Source organism: Rhinopithecus bieti, unplaced genomic scaffold (assembly GCF_001698545.2).
Source record: "Rhinopithecus bieti isolate Rb0 unplaced genomic scaffold, ASM169854v2 scaffold_763, whole genome shotgun sequence".
NCBI lineage: Eukaryota > Metazoa > Chordata > Mammalia > Primates > Cercopithecidae > Rhinopithecus > Rhinopithecus bieti.
In genome coordinates, this window is record NW_016803270.1 from 1,606,674 (window position 1) to 1,624,107 (window position 17,434).

At 41.8% G+C, this 17,434-nt stretch overlaps 1 protein-coding gene across 7 annotated transcripts in view; it reads left to right on the top strand.

Moving 5' to 3' along the window:
* Positions 1-17,434, top strand: part of NRP1 (neuropilin 1) — a 158,020-nt gene that overhangs the window by 68,669 nt on the left and 71,917 nt on the right. For all 7 annotated transcript variants that reach the window (XM_017871626.1, XM_017871667.1, XM_017871637.1 and 4 more), the window contains exons 4-6: positions 1,592-1,819; positions 9,046-9,201; positions 11,268-11,434. In XM_017871626.1, coding sequence (XP_017727115.1) covers positions 1,592-1,819; positions 9,046-9,201; positions 11,268-11,434 — 551 coding nt within the window. The remainder of the gene's footprint in view (positions 1-1,591; positions 1,820-9,045; positions 9,202-11,267; positions 11,435-17,434) is intronic.

Here is a 17,434-nt window from a genome sequence, read left to right on the forward strand (position 1 = left end):
CCTGGCACTTTGGGAGAATGTTCAGTTAAGACCAATGTCAACAAAGCACCTTATTTAGAATTGAATCCTTGCATGCCATTGCCAGGGCCCCATCACTTCTGCCTTCAAGCCACTGTGAGAAAATGGTGCAGGAAAAGAGTTGTTGAACTGAACACCCCCTGATTTGATCCTGAAACTCAAAAGGGTAAAGACTTCTCTGATTCACAAGAGTCTCAAGTGTAGCTATTTGAAGATCACAGCAGCAGGTGGTATTGAGGGACTGAGTTGATGTGCTCATGTTGGTAGGGAAGGCAGTTTTGGTTTTGTTGTTGTTGTTGTTGTTGTTTGTTTGTTTTTTGAGGTGGAGTCTGGCAGGTTCTGTCACCCAGGCTGGAGTGCAGTGGTGTGATCTTGGCTCACTGCAACCTCTGCCTCCCGGGTTCAAACGATTCTCCTGTCTCAGCCTCCCAGGTACCTGGGATTACAGGTGCCTACCACCATGCCCAGCTAATTTTTCTATTTTTAGTAGAGACAGGGGTTTCCCTATGTTGGCCAGGCTGGTCTCGAACTCCTGACCTCAGGTGATCCGCCCACCTCAGCCTCCCAAAGTGCTGGGATTACAGGCATGAGTCACCGTGCACACCCAGCCGAGAAGGACAGTTTTTGAATTGTGTAGTGAATACCACCCTATGCTGGTTACCATGAATTGAAATTGGAGTCATTCATACAGGCATAAGGTCAACCTGCACTATATGCATGGATGCTCTTGACCAATTTCAATGACAAATCACCATAATTTGTAAAGTCTTGGTGGTACTGAACAGTCATTAAAATTACGCATTATAAATAGATGCATTACACACACACACACACACACACACACATATCTATTAACATGCAATTTTAGAATGGCGTACTATACTGTGTCTGATACTTCAGGGAAGGTTAGGATATCAGCATTGATATCAGGTGACTTCCGGCATCATGGCCTGTAATCACAGTTTATCGTGCCCTCACTAACAGCCACACTTTACCGGCCCACCTGTGTCAACACCACTCAGAATGAGTCACTCACCCTTGGTACATGTACGAATTACCTTTCACATTTCGTTTGTCAAAGAGGCATAGGTCACATCTGGCAGAGTTACTGAGTCACTGGTGTAGGAATCTGAAACCCAAACTGCCTCCACTGAATTCTCTCCCTCATCATTATAAATGTTCTATTTCACCAATAAAGGGCTGTCAGCCTCAAGATTTAAAGATTTAAGCTTGAAGGGGCTATAATTATTTCTCTAGGGCTCTGTCGAGATTTCTGCAGCTTACTCATTCATTGTTCCCACATGATTTTATATTTGTCATTTTTCCCCCTGCAACAGCAGAAGTCTTTAAATTGCTCCATACAAATGGAAAGCTAAGGTTAACACAATAAATCTAAACTTGACTTTCCATACCCATTTTACTAATAGGAAAAAGCTGACTAATGCATGATTAGAACAGTGGTTATAATGGTGGGCTTTTATTAGAAAGATGTTCTCTCTTTACCCAGGTTATTTCTTGGGGAAGTTGTTTAAGTGGGATTTTCACTTTACTCCTTTTTCTCTTCTACTCATAGGTCCTGAATGTTCCCAGAACTACACAACACCTAGTGGAGTGATAAAGTCCCCCGGATTCCCTGAAAAATATCCCAACAGCCTTGAATGCACTTATATTGTCTTTGCACCAAAGATGTCAGAGATTATCCTGGAATTTGAAAGCTTTGACCTGGAGCCTGACTCAAATCCTCCAGGGGGGATGTTCTGTCGCTACGACCGGCTGGAAATCTGGGATGGATTCCCTGACGGTAAGAATGACAAGAAGCACCCCAAAAAGGGAAGGTTCTGGAGGAAGGGCACCAGGATTCTTTTACAAGAGTCATGATACATGCATCATTTAAAAAAAATGCTCAAAAGGACACTGGAAAACAAAGCAAAACTCTCTTTATGCAGAGCAGTGATGAAATGTTTGAGCTCAAGAAGACCTTAGTAATTATCTAGTCCAATTCCTTCAGTTTATAGATAAGGAAGCTGAGGCCATGAAAGATTACGAAAAGTTCTTGTAGCTATTTTTGTGATATAATTGAGGTGAACACATAGTTTTTCTCACTAAAGTATTTTGCTCATGCACTGACCTGGCTACTCATCATTAATTCACAGATTGTCAGAGGATGGGCTCTTAGTAATTCCATTATATCAAACCACTCATTTTAGAAATGCAGAGACTCAGGACCTGAGAGGTTGAGTACTTAATAAAATTTTAAGGCCAAAATATGCATCTGTTATGCTACAGAATAAAAATTTGGAAAAGGAATGAGAATGTTTGGGCATTCCAAATTTAGACAGTTTCCCTGTACATTCTCTACAGATTTTTCATCTTTGGGAATTTGAGTCACCTCATTACATCATTTATAGTCATTGACCTATCATCTAAATGCATTCATATACCTAAAAAGTATTTCTTGAGCATCTGTCACGTACCAGGCACCATCCTAGCCCCTGCATAAGCAAAACAATGAAAGGTGCTGCCCTTTGGAGTTTCTCTTCTGCCAGGGAGAATGAGACAATAAACAATGCACATTACAAATAAATGAATTATGTGTGTAAAATGTTAGAAGGTGAGAAGTGCTGTAAACAAATCTCCCCAAATGCAAGCAAGAAAAAGTGGAGCAGAGTCAAGGGATGAGAAGTTAGGAGGGGGAAGATATAGGGTGAAATTTAAAATAGGGTGGTGAGGTTAGACCTTTTTTTTTTTTTTAATTTATTTATTTTTGACACAGAGTTTCGCTCTTGTCACCCAGGCTGGAGTGCAGTGGAGTGATCTCGGCTCCCTGCAACCTCCGCCTGCTGGGTTCAAGCTATTCTCCTGCCTCAGCCTCCTGAGTAGCTGGGATTACAGGTGCCCACCACAACACCCAGCTAATTTTTTGCATTTTTGGTAGAGACGGGTTTTCACCATGTTGGCCAGTCTGGTCTCAAACTCCTGACCTCAGGTGATCCGCCCGCCTCGACCTCCCAAAGTGCTGGGATTACAGGCATGAGCCTCCGTACCCGGCCGAGGTTAGACCTTATTAAAGAAAACAACATTTGAGTGAAAATTTGAAGGAGGTGGAGGAAATAGCCATGTGGACATCTAAATGAAAGTTTTCCATTCCACTCTTGTGAATTAGAAGGTGAATGGCAAAAATACATAGCGAAATTCTGAACAGTGAGGGATAATATCCAATAATTTGTTACAGCTGCATTGCTTGTCTTGTGTTTAGTCTGGTTTAATATTAAGATTTCTCTAGAGAACACACATTACACAGATCAGAGAGGATGGCTTGGAAGTCTTCACCATCATGGAGTTAGGAGATGTATAACTATCTGTAAAACAGAGTCAGATACTATTCTCAAAAGAATATTTAAATACATTGTACATAAAGAATAAAGTAAAATGTAGACCGGGTGCTGTGGTTCATACCTATAGTCCCAACACTTTGGGATGCCAAGGTGGGTGGATCACCTGAGGTCATGAGTTTGAGACCAGCCTGGCCAACATAGTGAAACCCCATCTGTATTGAAAAATACAAAAATTAGCCGGGCATGGTGGTGCATGCCTGTAATTCAGCTACTCAGGAGGCTGAGGCAGGAGAATCGCTTGAACCTGGGAGGCAGAGGTTGCAGTGAGCCGAGATCATGGCCACTGCACTCCAACCTGGGGAACAGAGTGAGAATCTGTTTTTAAAAAAAAGAGTAAGTAAAATGTAAAGGGGATTGCCTTAGTCTTTGAAATGACATTATTATTAGTGTGATTCAATTTAGCTATGTTCCTCAATAGTAAACAGCATTAGAGAAAAACCAGGTTTAGAGAATCCTTATATTGCCATTGGAATAAATGGGTGAGTTAACATTAGTTTAATATCTTCTTTGCTCTTTTACCATATAAACAGGGTTATGATAATCTTATCAAAATTCTTTTATTAAATAATGAGATTTGCCCAAACAGAGTTCTGATTGATTTCCAAGTATTCAATCTGATAATTAGGAAAACAGTATTATAATAATATTGTAACAATAGTTGGAACATTTTACAATGGATTTATTTGTTCACAACCCAAATTTGCAGCTTTCCTTTCTAGAACTTTCATTTAAATTGACATCTGAAGAGGAGGTCCAATCAACCAACTTATTTAGAAGACTTTCAGAAAGAAGGCACATTGTTATTAGTGTCAAGGGTTTTTCAAAGTAGTAATTTTCTGGCTCTAGAAAATCACTGAGTTGAATCGAGGAACAATTAACAATAAGAGTTATCAGCCTTGCAATTTATGCATGTTTTAAACTATGGTGCCTTTCACTTGTTCCCAGAGAAAACTGGCTTTGGAATATGAAGAATGCATTTGTATATTTGTTAATATTTACCTGGCCTCATTCAGCCTGTACCTGCATAACGGTTTTCTTTTTTAGGCAAAATAAAACTGCATCCTCCTGGTTTTTTTTTTTTTTTTTTTTTTTTTTGGTCAGTGACACTAGAAACATTTTTGTCATAGTAGTTCAACACACATAGTTCCTCTGCCAACAAAATTGCTTTTAGTCTTTGATATCCTTTCCGAAAACAGCAACCAGAAGGTGCGGAAGGCTTTTAACCATCAAGTGATTTTACATTGCATTTTATCAAAAACATTGAATTAAATGACTAGGTAATTGAAAGCTATCCATTGATTCAAATTGACTTTGAGGAAAAGCAGTTTACTCCAGAACTCAAAATTCAAGGCATGCATGTTGTGAATTCCGCATCTCCGTCTACCACTCTGTTTGAAGCTGCATGGATTCACAAATGGCAACTTTGAAAAAAATTGGTGAAGGTTTACATATGGGCTAAGGCCAAGAGCCCAGCATCATTGCCCAGGTAGATGCTGGAAGTGTTGGTGTGGATGATGGGGCCGGAAGTGAATGCTTAGCTCACATCACATCGGTGCTGATGATGTCAGCCTTCTGCCTCAGCTGGCGAAAGGAGCTGGAACTGCAATTGTTACCTGTGTTCCAAAAATTGTCAATCATTTCAGGAATACATTTCATAATAGCTAGATTGAGTTCTGCTTGCTTTTATTTACTTTTACATTTAATTAACCTTCTAAAGACTAATTTAGAAGAGATAGATATAAATACGCCAATTTTTTCTGGGGAAAAGCTACAAAATGTATTTTTGGTATTCCAGATATTCCACACCAAAAAGTCTATTAATTTCAGAAAAGTATAGACGGCCTATCTTGTACCTTTGAAACGAATCCCTTTTTTGTTTATTATTCAAACTACTTTGAATATTTTAAAAGGATACCTTTAGGCCAGGTGTAGTAGCTCACACCTGTAATTCCATCACTTTGGGAGGCCTAGGTGGGAGGACTGCTTGAGGCCAGGAGTTCAAGACCATCCTGGGCAACATCGAGAGATGAGACCCTGTCTCTGCAAAAAAAAGTTTAAAAATTAGCTGGACATAGTGGCATGAGCCTGGAGTCCCAGCCCCTCAGGAGACTGAAGTGGGAGGATCACCTGAGCCCAGGAGTTCTAGGTTACAGTGAGCTATGATTGTGCCACTGCACTGCAGCCTGGGCAACAGAGTGAGACAGCCATCTCTAAAAAAGAAAAAAACAAATTTTAAAATACCTGTTTGTAGTAGACCAGCACTTTTATTTTTTCACATAAAAATGTGGCAGAAAGCCATATCATCTGATTCTGAGATAAGGTTATAATTATTGGAGAGATTAATGGGAAAATGCAAAGGATATGGGATCACCATTGCCCATTGTAGGCATATATTTAAACAGCACAAATACTATATATATTATATTCCTTTCTCATCTGATAAGATATGATCATTATAGCTCTCCTTTCCCTGAAGCTTGGCACATGTTGCTTGCTAAAATTCTGCAATAATTCAATTTTTGAATTATACTTCTGCTTTTGTGACTGTTTTCATTCATCTCCTCGGCCCTTGGGTTCACAATAACAGAAATAGGAAATCCAATAGCTATGTTCATGTAAATACACAAATGAGCACACACACGAGACGGATAAGAGTATTTCATCCACTCTCACTCAGATCAATATTACATTAGCTTGCTAGGCTAAGGTCTCGCTGTTGTTCAGGAAAATTCAATACTTCTTTGTATTATAGTCGAAAAAGCCTTTCACTGTCGTATCTTGAGGGCTCCTAAAGAGAGTGGCACGCTGTTATCCGGGGGCAATGTTCTAGGGACAGAAGGCAGATTTACCCAGCATGTCTTAAACATTATAAACCAGTGAGTCATGGAGACTCTCTAAATTGCAAGTCTGCATCAGACAAGTTCTCTTCTGTTTTCTCTTTCAAAGAGATTCCCCTTCTGCCCTCCCCAAAGGAATTGGGTGATAGTGGCGGGGAGGATCAGCCGCCTGGGCTTCCACACGGCGATCACAGCTTTGCTTGCGAGCTTGTATTCTGGGGGAGGTCAGCGGCTCTGGCGATCAGAGAACGACCCCAAGGATTAGGGCTGTAAACGTTTGCCCACAAACTAAAGAAAAAACATCATGAAGCCACACTAATGGAATTTAAATGAGGGAAAAAGTAGTGAGGAAGTCTGAATGGACTCTAAGCCTTCTTTTTAATATTGCAGATCAGAAATGAGATTCTTTTTTAGGAAAGTAAAGACTTAAGTGTATGCTTCTAGCAAGGTATTTTCATGTGTATGTTATGGACAACTTCGTGCTCCAGAGATAAGAAAAAAAAAAAGTGTTGCATTACTACTAGGGCCACAACCAGAATGAAGAAAATCTATTAAATAGCAAAGAACCACTACCTGTAGAAGAATCAGAAGCCAGGATTAAAGCTGAAGAGAGACAAAAAACAGCAAGAGTTTCATCTTCTGAGATGCTTTCTTCTGCCAACAGAGAAGTCTAATATACCAAAATTTGCTTCCATAATGCAAAGCTATTGTCCGTGTCAGCGTGATGTCCTGTAGATAATCCGTATCAATCCTCCCCACTGGGTCATCCTCCTCGTTTTCTTCATGATAAAGCAGTCTAAGCACACAAACTGTGTGGTGCCTGGAGGGAGAGTAAGGGGTTGCGGTAGAGAGAAAACTGAATTCACTCAACTCCGTTATTTCCAACACATCGAGAAATTAGCAGGTATTGTTCAAAGCAGCCCATTTTTGCGCTAACTCAAATAGGTGAACCATTTTGGTTTACTTTAGTTCTTTTATTTTGTTTGGGTTTGGGTTTGTTTTTTTTGTTTTGTTTTGTTTTGTTTTTTTTTTTGAGAATTGGCCAAGAGCTGAAAACCTGTCAGCTGAGGATCTGTGCAATCCACAAAACGGGGGCTCGGATTTGCTGCCTACTAGGAACGCAGCTGGTACTCGGGGCTTCAGGGAGACCAGTTCTTGTGAGGTACACTTTGGCAACCACATCTGAAGTCTCTCCTGGCCTTCATCAGCCGCGTCCTGCATCCATACTGCACACACTGGCCTTGAAACACCACGTCCCTGTTGAAGGCCCCTCCCTCCAGGGACATGTCCACCTAATGTGCTTCTTTAAACAAAGCAATCATTCTTAGTTGAAACGCACAGAACCATGGATTTCTTGGAGGGGAAAACAGTCCACACCATATTGTCCTTCTAAACCCAAACCATCTGGTATGTTTTTACCATATGTGCAATGAAAAAACCTAGAGGGAAAAAAAGGACTTTTTTGTGTGTGGCTTGTCGATGATCAGGACAGGGAAGTGGAAAGATTCGCCATCCAGAGGAGTTCTGCACTCTTCCCAAGGCAATTTCCAGTTTACTCATTGCCAGGGTTTGCTTAAAGCACTTCAACAAAGGTGTGGCCAGTTTAAGTCAAACAGCAAATTGCTGTATTGATTTTTGTGTTTTTTTGAGACAGAGTCTCACTCCGTCATCCAGACTGGAGTGCAGTGGTGCGATCCTGGCTCACTGCGACTTCCGCCCCCTGGGTCTTGCCTCAGACTCCCCAGTAGCTGGAATTACAGGCACTGCCCACCACACCTGGCACACTTTGTAGTTTTAGTAGAAACGAGGTTTCACCATGTTGACCAGGCTGGTCTCGAACTCCTGACCTCAAGTGATCACCCACTTCAGCTTCCCAAAGTGCTGGGATCACAGGAGTGGGCCACTGCACCCGGCCATCAAACAATTTGACTTTAACATAAATTAGTGGGTGCTCCCAATCATTCGCCTCCTCAAGTCCCCTTTTTTTCCTGGTGTGCACAATCAAATGGATGCTTTTGGTGATTTCTTGGTCCCTGGAAACAAGTCACCTCTCAGTTAGGAGAGAAAAAACTAGGACAGAAGCCAGACAGATGCATTTTTATTTCATTTAGATTATAGGTTGCCATTATTTATAAATTATTGGTATATGTAGTCTCCAACTTTTTACATGGTTACAATGATTTGTCTTCACATAAAGCCCTGAGTAGGACATAATCCACTGTCCTTTGTCCAAGCCTGTGATGTTTATCATAATAAGAATCCAGGGCAAAAAGATAGCATGAGGAAGCCAATCACAGGTCAATTGTGGATCAGACCCCTGGGACTGATCAGACCAGAGGGTTCCCTGGACATCAGCATCCCCAGAATCTCCCCTAGGGCAAGAGAGGCGAGGACAGGTAACTCAGAAACCTCAGTGACCACAGCTTAGCAGGAATCTTTTGGCGCTGGGCTGTGTATACAGTTTTGCCCTGCCAATGGGTACCAAGGTGCCACTTCAATAGCCTAAATCTCATTCTTTGCAATTGAAGCAAGCATTTTGATTCTGTTCCTGAAAACAGTTCTGCTCACTGGGGAATGCGGTTATGCCTGTTACTGCCCTTCTGAGTACACTTTAAAATCTTCTCCGCAAACCCAATCCAGTATGTTCACTGCAAACCAATTAACTTAGGGAAGCCTTGCTTTGGGTTAGAAAACACTTCTGGGTTCTGCCGGGACCCATGTTTGTAAATGGTAATTCTTGCATCTGCTGCCGGAGAAAAGACATTTTGACATTGTCTGTATTCCTCCCTTTCCAGTTGGCCCTCACATTGGGCGTTACTGTGGACAGAAAACACCAGGTCGAATCCGATCTTCATCGGGCATTCTCTCCATGGTTTTTTACACCGACAGCGCAATAGCAAAAGAAGGTTTCTCAGCAAACTACAGTGTCTTGCAGAGCAGTGTCTCAGAAGGTCAGTGTTTATTCATTTTGCAAAGCCCTGTAGTAAATACTCACTGTTATTCCTGCTCACACACCTGCGGCCACATGAAGCACTAAAGTAATGTGTTGTGAACGGGGGTGCCAGGTATCTGTTTTTCTCTTTTAAATGTTTTTTTTTTTTTAGTATCAATAGGAAGAACTATCTGGTGTGCTTTCTTTATAAAATTGTGGGTGAGAAGCCTGCTTGGGAGCCTCTGAAATTATGGGAGAAAGTGGGAAATGGCAAAACAGTGCCTTGAAACAATGAAATGTGACTAGAGCATCTACCTGGCACCCTCCAATGCATACAAGGCTGAGCATCATAAGAGGACAGGCATCTATCCCAGATGATAAGAACAAATCTGCGGTAGTTCACTGACAGAGCAGTAACAAAGTGTGGATAATGCACAGTGGTTTGGTTGTGGAAGATGCTGGAGGAAGCCATTATATTTTTTGTATTCTATTAAAATATTCAACTCAGCTAGCTCAACACTTCCTCAAAGTTTTTGTGGTCTCTAGGTCTTTTAAAGGCCCAAGAAAAAATCTGAAAGAACAAAGAATAAGGCCAGGACTGGTGGCTCATTCCTGTAATCCCAGTGCTTTGGGAGGGCGAGGCAGGAGGATTGCTTGAGGCCAGGAGTTGGAGACCAGCTTTGGCAATATAATGCAAACTTGACTGTACTAAAAATTGAAAAGTTAGCTGGGCATGGTGGATCATGTCTGTAGTCCCAGCTACTTGGGAGACTGCGGGAAGATTGCTTGAGCCCCGAAGTTTAAGACTGCAGTGAGCTATAATCATGCCACTGCACTCCAGCCTGGTTGACAGAGTAAGACCCAGTCTCAAGAACAACAACAAAAAAGAACAAAGAGTAAATTGTTTGTGCAATTATCAGCTCTAGCTCCCAGGCTGTAAAGTAACATAGGGAGAGGACAAGGGGTGTTTGGAGAGGTATCCTACAGATATGCTCATATCTTCTACAGCAGATCTCACTGGAAAATAAAGAGGCCAGTGAAATTTCAAAACCTTATTTGTATTTTATTTATTGGACTAATTGATTTATGTATTTTTGTGCCTGTAAATAATTGTTATATTACAAATAACAAAGCTAAGCTTAAAAATATGAAGCCATTGCAAGAAAACCTTGTATGCCCTAAAACCTTATCTGTTATTGACAGAAAATTCAGAAAATGGGGAATTTTGATTAGCTGAGATTTTCTGGATGGTTGAAGACCTTCCCTTTAATCGCTAAAGCTTTTTTTCACTTGTGTACTTTGGATTAACATTTTCCTAAAGCTAAATGCTCATTTCCCCAGTATCATCAAACTGAGGATGTTAGTCCTCAGAGAATATAAATTTTGATGTTTCATGGTCACTGTTGTGAGCATTTTGATTTTGTGCTCTAAAACTGTGGTGTTTTGGGGCCATGTGACAGTGCAGTTTACCCCCAATGCATAATTGTGTGTTTTAATAAGCTAATCATGTTAATAGTCATGATCAGGCCAGAGGCGGGGCATAAGAACAAAGGAAGTCAGGAAGAGGTGGTCTGGGTGCCAATAGTAGAATCTGAAAGACAGGGAGTTAAGATCTACCATCCTTTGAGTATGAATTGTAACTAGACATAGAGTCTTTTTTCATTTCTCTTTGATATTAAAAGAAATGATTTAATACAAAATTTTATTTTAAATACAACTTTTGTGTGTACCCATATGACAGGTAGAGCCATAGATAGTTATAAAAACACATACTCAACTGTGAACACAAATCAGAATTTTCATCATTTCCTGGTACATTTCAAATTGTCTTTTTGTCAACCTAGGTCCACTTGGGAAAATTATTAATCACTGTATGATCTTGATAACCTTATTTTTAAATATTGCCATGAAAATCCAAGTATCAGTGCTATATTCCAGTAAGTCCCTTACTACCATCTTTTTAAAGAATTTTGAATGAATGAACTCTTTGGTTTGTCAAGTTAAAAAAGAAAATGCATCTTTTCTTTTTTAAATTTCATAAATCCCCTATGTTTTGATGACTTTGGGCCCTGTTTTTCCCTTCAGATTTCAAATGTATGGAAGCTCTGGGCATGGAATCAGGAGAAATTCATTCTGACCAGATCACAGCTTCTTCCCAGTATAGCACCAACTGGTCTGCAGAGCGCTCCCGCCTGAACTATCCTGAGAATGGGTGGACTCCTGGAGAAGATTCCTACCGAGAGTGGATACAGGTATGCAGCATAAGATCAAGCCTATCTAGGATTGAATAAGTTTTTGACTGTCTAGAGAGGTTGTTGAAAGAAAGTGGTACTGTGCCAAATGGCCTCCAATGAGAAGATAGGTTAACGGCCATCAGGTATAAATCACTGCAAAATGAGCGCATCACTACACAATCAGAGAAAAGCAGGCCCAGATGACATCCCTGAAAACCCATTTATCTTCTCAGATACTTACATACTACTCTTCCGAGAATGTGAGTACAGGTGTCTCACTTTGATAACAGCTCCAAGATCTGATTTTTCCCAACTACACACTGTCTGTTAATGGGCTTCCTATTTTGGCATGTTTTTATTTCCTGGATAAAATATATGAATCCTGTTTATAGACGTGTATGAAATAATTGTTTCCAAGTATAGATTTCTGTTTGTTCAGGGTAGGAGAAGGGAAGGAAAGGTTGGAGTGTGTTTTTCCACGTAGGTCTATATAGCACAGATCCAAGAAGGGGTTTGGTTGAAGGCACTCTCCGTTGATGAGATATCCATGTTTAGGCATGAAATGTACATACCTGTGTCCTCATTAGTGATGCTGCCTCTACTTTCCTCACTTTGTTCTGACATTCCCTTCTCGCTGTCACTTATGTATCCCCACAGATACCTCGTCTGCCCCACATCCCCACCACTGACCCCTTTTTCCAGCCGTCTACCCCTCTCATCCCTGGCACCACTCCTAATGCCCACTTGCCCAATCTTGATATCTGGGTATTCCCACCCAAAGGCCTGATGCTGACAGTCCTGAGTTTTTCACTCACTGTTAAATGAAACATCCATAGCTGGATCTGTGGGTTAAACTGTGGGCAAATTATACAAAAGATTATTTGCTGAAGGATCCAGGCTTCCTTTTCAGGAGAATAGTCGGAGCCTGTCTTACGTTTATTGCTAGATATAAAATGACTAATTCCCAGAGAGAGTTTCCAAGCAAGGAAAAAAAAAAAAAAAAAAAAAAAAAAAAAAAGATGATTAATCCTCTACTTTCCACATCTATTGCTGCTTCAGTCTTTTAAGCACAAATACCAGATTTTGTTTTACTTTGGAAAGGTCAATATTAGTTTAACATACACTTAAAGTGAAATGGCCTATTACAGGAGACTGAACTCACCCTAACCTCCAACACTGAGAAATATGTAGAGGGTGAGAAAAGATGAGACGTCTACCTTGGGACTGCTGAATCCATCTCTAGATTAAGTCAGAAACGAAATGAATTTGCCTGTGTCAAAATAGCTCTTGGTAACTTGTTTTCCCACATCCCCAAACCAACAAGCAGTTCAGTATGATTGACAGATGTGCCTCTCTGGGGAAGCTTACATTTTGCAGCACTAAGCATGTTTTTATGGTAATGAAACAGGAAAGGTCTCCTTGTCTCCCTCACAAGGCGTGCGATAGGGGTGTGGCTCGCTTCTTCAGTGCCCCTCTGCTGAAACCTCTAGGGGAGCATATAGATGGGCAGGCTGTGGGGCTTCGACCCCACGGCAGTGTCTAAGGCTGAATGTTTACAAGCCGCAGCCCCAGTGGGCGCGTGTTACAGGTGCTCTTTTGGTTTGCCGTCCATAGGCGGCTTGTGTTCACCAGCTCAATTAGACCCCCTTCCTTATCACAAAGACAGAGGGATTTCTGTATCCCAGGGTTTCTTGCCTTGGTGTACAGGAAGATTCGGATCACACGTGATCTTGGATAATGAGTGCAAGGTTTTATTGTTGGGGGGGCCGGAAGGGAGATGGTTTTCTCCTGGACTCTTCTCCAACAGCTCCGCGCAAACTCCACTTCGTTCCGCCGGTGCCTGTTGGTGTGCTCTTCCACGGGTGGGCTCTCGACGACCAGCCACTTGTGCCTTCTTCCCCCATTGTGTTCCTTATGACGTCCAGCCGCTTGTGTATCTGCCCACTAGGGTCTCAGGTTATTCAAGGCCCAGGATGGGGGCGTGGTGGGCCCGGGTGGTCTTGGAAAATGCAGCATTTCCATCAGACAAGAAAGTGGGAGTACCTGTCCTCACTTTGGTCCGTGGGGGTGGAGCGCTAGCCAAGGACTCTCCTTTCTCTACCCTGCACTTCCCTTCCCCCTTCCCTATCATTTAAAGGGACCATACTCCTCCCTTCCCAGCACTCTTGTATCAGTAACGTTGTCCCATTCTTGGTACTGTGGGAAGCTCTCACTAAGGTAGAAATGGTGGTCTTCCAGGAGCTCTGAAACTGCAACTGTAGCAATTCTTCTGTGCAAGGGAATTCTCTTGTCAGTGAAAACACTGAGACTACATGGCCTCTCACAAAGCATTTGTCAACAGAACAGATTTACATCATTCTTTGGAGTTAGACACAATCTGAGATTGCCCCAGAAGAAAAAAAAATCTCAAATCATCCATCTCTTTTTGCCAATGAGAAAACATGATCAGCAGAAGCAAGGTACCTCAAACTCCCAAAACTAGAGGGTTTTCTTCTTGCTCATGCCGTGTTCTGTGGCTGGGCCAGCTGGGGTCTGCTCCATATCTTCTCACACCGGGACCCAGACCTGGGGAACAGCGTCCTCTGAAATGTTGCCTGCCCCAAGGCAGAGTGTATTAGTCTGTTCTCACACCACTATAAAGAACTACCCAAGACTGGGTTAATTTATGAAGGAAAGAGGTTTAATTAATTCAGTTCTGCATGGCTGGGGAGGAAACTTAGAATCATGGCAGAAGGGGAAGCAGGCATGTTTTACATGGCAGCAGGTGAAAGAGGCAAGGGAAGGAGGAACTTCCAAACACTTATAAAACCATCAGATCTTGTGAGAACTCACCCACTATCATGAGAAGAGCATGGGGAAAAACGCCCCCATGATCAAATCACCTCCCACCAGGCCCCTCCCTCAATGCCGGGGATTACAAATCAAGATGAGATTTGGGTGGGGACACAAAGCTTGACCATATCACAGAGGAAGAAAGATCACAGCTCATCGTGATGGTTCTCAGGTCTCCCTGCTGGATCACTTGCACCCACCTTCACTGCCAAAGCACATCACAGAGCCACACTTAACTTCTGAGGGGCAACAGGAAGCCATGGCCCCATCTGGCTAGAGGGAGGAGAGCTTAAATGACAATTGTCCTACTCATAGGACATTGATCCTTTATCGAGTGCACAGAATGTGGCCAGATCTATGCTAAGTACTTGACATATTTTTTATCTGATCCTCACTGCAATCCTGGGAAGGAGGTATAATCATCCCCATTGTAAAAATGAGGGTGCTGAAGTTCAGAGAAATGGGTAAACACTCAAGGTCACAGTTAGTGACCTAGTGACCTAGTGATGGGCTTGGAAACAAGGTCTATCATACTCTAACACCCACTTGTTTATATTACAGTATGCAGGATTTTTGCCATTTATTCCCATTCATATACTTTCAAGTGTATTTTACGAAATGTCCATCACCTCCCTGCCGAATCACGTTGAGATGGGCTGGGTGCTTCCTGTTTCTAAGCCTAGCATGCAGGGACTTTGCTGCTCCATCCCTCTGAAAGGTGAAAGTCACAAAAGCTTAGCTTCAGGTTCACCTTGAGGTAAAATTACCGTTTTTCCCCTTCCGAGCTCAGCAGGCTCATTTACATGCTCATTGTGCTGTGTACAGGGTGGGTGCTGTTATCATCCACCGATCACCTAATTATGAATAATTTCATGTGTTTCCAGCTTTTCTGAAATGCCTTGGAAGTGGTTGGCTTGTTGTTTTCATTAGATAGATGTTTTGTAAATTTAACCAACAAGTACAGCGTAATTTAGACTGAGGGCAAGAGGCACATACCTCTAATCACAAGAACCTTAGCACACATACATTTCTATTTGTATGCACATAAATATGCAGATAACGTTTGTTTTCTTTTTCAGATTTTTCACATTTTGCATGAAATATGCCCCCACAAAATAAGTTGCTGTAGCAACAACAAGTATACAAATACTTTCATGTGTTAAATTAATAAGGCGATATTGGAAGCTGACTTTCCATCAAGACAGGAACAAGCTTTGGTTCCCATTGTTTTCCCTAGGAAATTACTGAGTGGCATTAAGAAAAAAAAAAACAATGCATCATTAACTGTCGATATGAACGTCCACATTGGAGCTTCCTGTGAGATCTGTTGTCTGCCAGAAAGCTTAAAAACAAGTCAAGGAGTCTGTTAGTGAGAAGGAGCGTGAAGGAAGTCCCAGTGTGAAGGTTTGCACACAGCCATATCCTGCTGAAAAACCACTTCATATCCTGAGCTGCTAAAATTCCCTCATTGTCAATGGCAGAGTTAATCACACTATGAAATTTGCCTGCCCTGCCTTTTTTTCCAGATTATTCCATTCTGTATTCTGTGTCCCAGAGCTGCTGATCTTATTATTAATTTCACCTTTTTCCTTCCTTTGTTTCTGGTTAATCATTCCAGGATACAAAATACAGACTGTGTATCAGTGGTGCGATCAAAAGTCTTCCTTTTCAAGCACATCATTAGAACCCAGGCCATTAAGCTCATTGAAACTGAGTTTCTTTTCCCATAAAATAAAGATAATGTAGCCTTCACTCCATTCAGGCTCTCTCAGTCTATGATCTGTGAGTCTCAGAGAAATGCAGTTTCAGTTTTTCCTTTTCATTTCTGCAAACTAAGTACACAGTGTACTGCGTCTTCTGGGGAGACGTTCTCAAAGATCCTGAACGTAGCCATTGACACGCAAAGCAGAATTTAATTCGTTAATTATTTCAATGTTTTATTAATGATAGTGTTCACCACACTGTAAACAGATTTATCCTTCCAGCTTTAATTAAAGCTCTTGGGAGTGCTTTCCTCAAAACAACTGTGACTTTTCTCTGATTAAAATGCCAGGAGACCAAAAAAAAACAAGAGACGTAATACTTGGGTGGGATATGAACTTTGTTGTTCGAAGAAACAAAAATAGCACCAGGATCACCTCACCCTCTAGTGACTTTAGAAATTAAATTACTTGACAAACCAACCTGGGCTGAAACTACTCTTCTCCAAATTTAGGGGCTTTTTCTCTTGTGGAAAAAAATTGTGGTACTAGAGTATATATGCCTTCACTTATTCCGGAGGAGCAGAGAGTGGTTGACTTCTAAACCACATCCTGTTTGGGTTGGTAAATCAGCCCTCTTATGGATTAATCAGACCGAAGGAAACCTCCAGGAAGACAGTCTGTAGGTGTAAGACCACATCAGCAAACCCTTGAGGCAAGAGCCTCTTCTTTCTCCACTCCGTTTTCTAGTGAGATGTTAATTCTGAGGTATGAGAAGGAGGAAATTTCCAGAAAAGAAGGACTGGAGCCAACCTGCTGAAGAAGCTTATTTTTGTGTTTCCCTTTTGCCTTATATGTATTTCTCAAATAATATTAAAGTCTTCCCCATTTTCTCTCTGAAGGAACTTTGGAAGCAGATACCATTAATGAAAGCCCTTAGTGTGGTAGGGAGATGGGCTGAATGGAATTGAAACACACACAGTCATGTTTAGTCATTTGAGACAATAGTGTCAAAAGAAAGTAAATGCCCTTCCTCTAAGTTCAACATGAGAAACTGGTCCAATCTAAGTGGCCTTTAAGGTTGCTTTAAAGATTTTAAAATTAATTCTGACACATATTCTAACAACAAAATCTTATGTTTCCATAGCACTCTTCCCTTACAAAAGCACTTTTGTTTTGAGACAGAGTCTCGCTCTGCTGCCCAGGCTGGAGTGCAGTGGCACGATCTTGACTTGCTGCAACCTCCACTTCCTCGGTTCAAGCGATTCTCCTGCCTCAGCCTCCCGAGTAGCTGGGATACAGGCACGCACCACCACACCGTGCTGGTTTTTGTATTTTTAGTAGAGACGGGGTTTCATCCCATGTTGGCCAGGCTGATCTTGAACTCCTGGCCTCGAGTGATCTGCCTGCCTCGGCCTCCCAAAGTGCTGGGATTACAGACATGAGCCACCGCGCCTGGCCAAAAGCACTTTTTATATACGTCCTA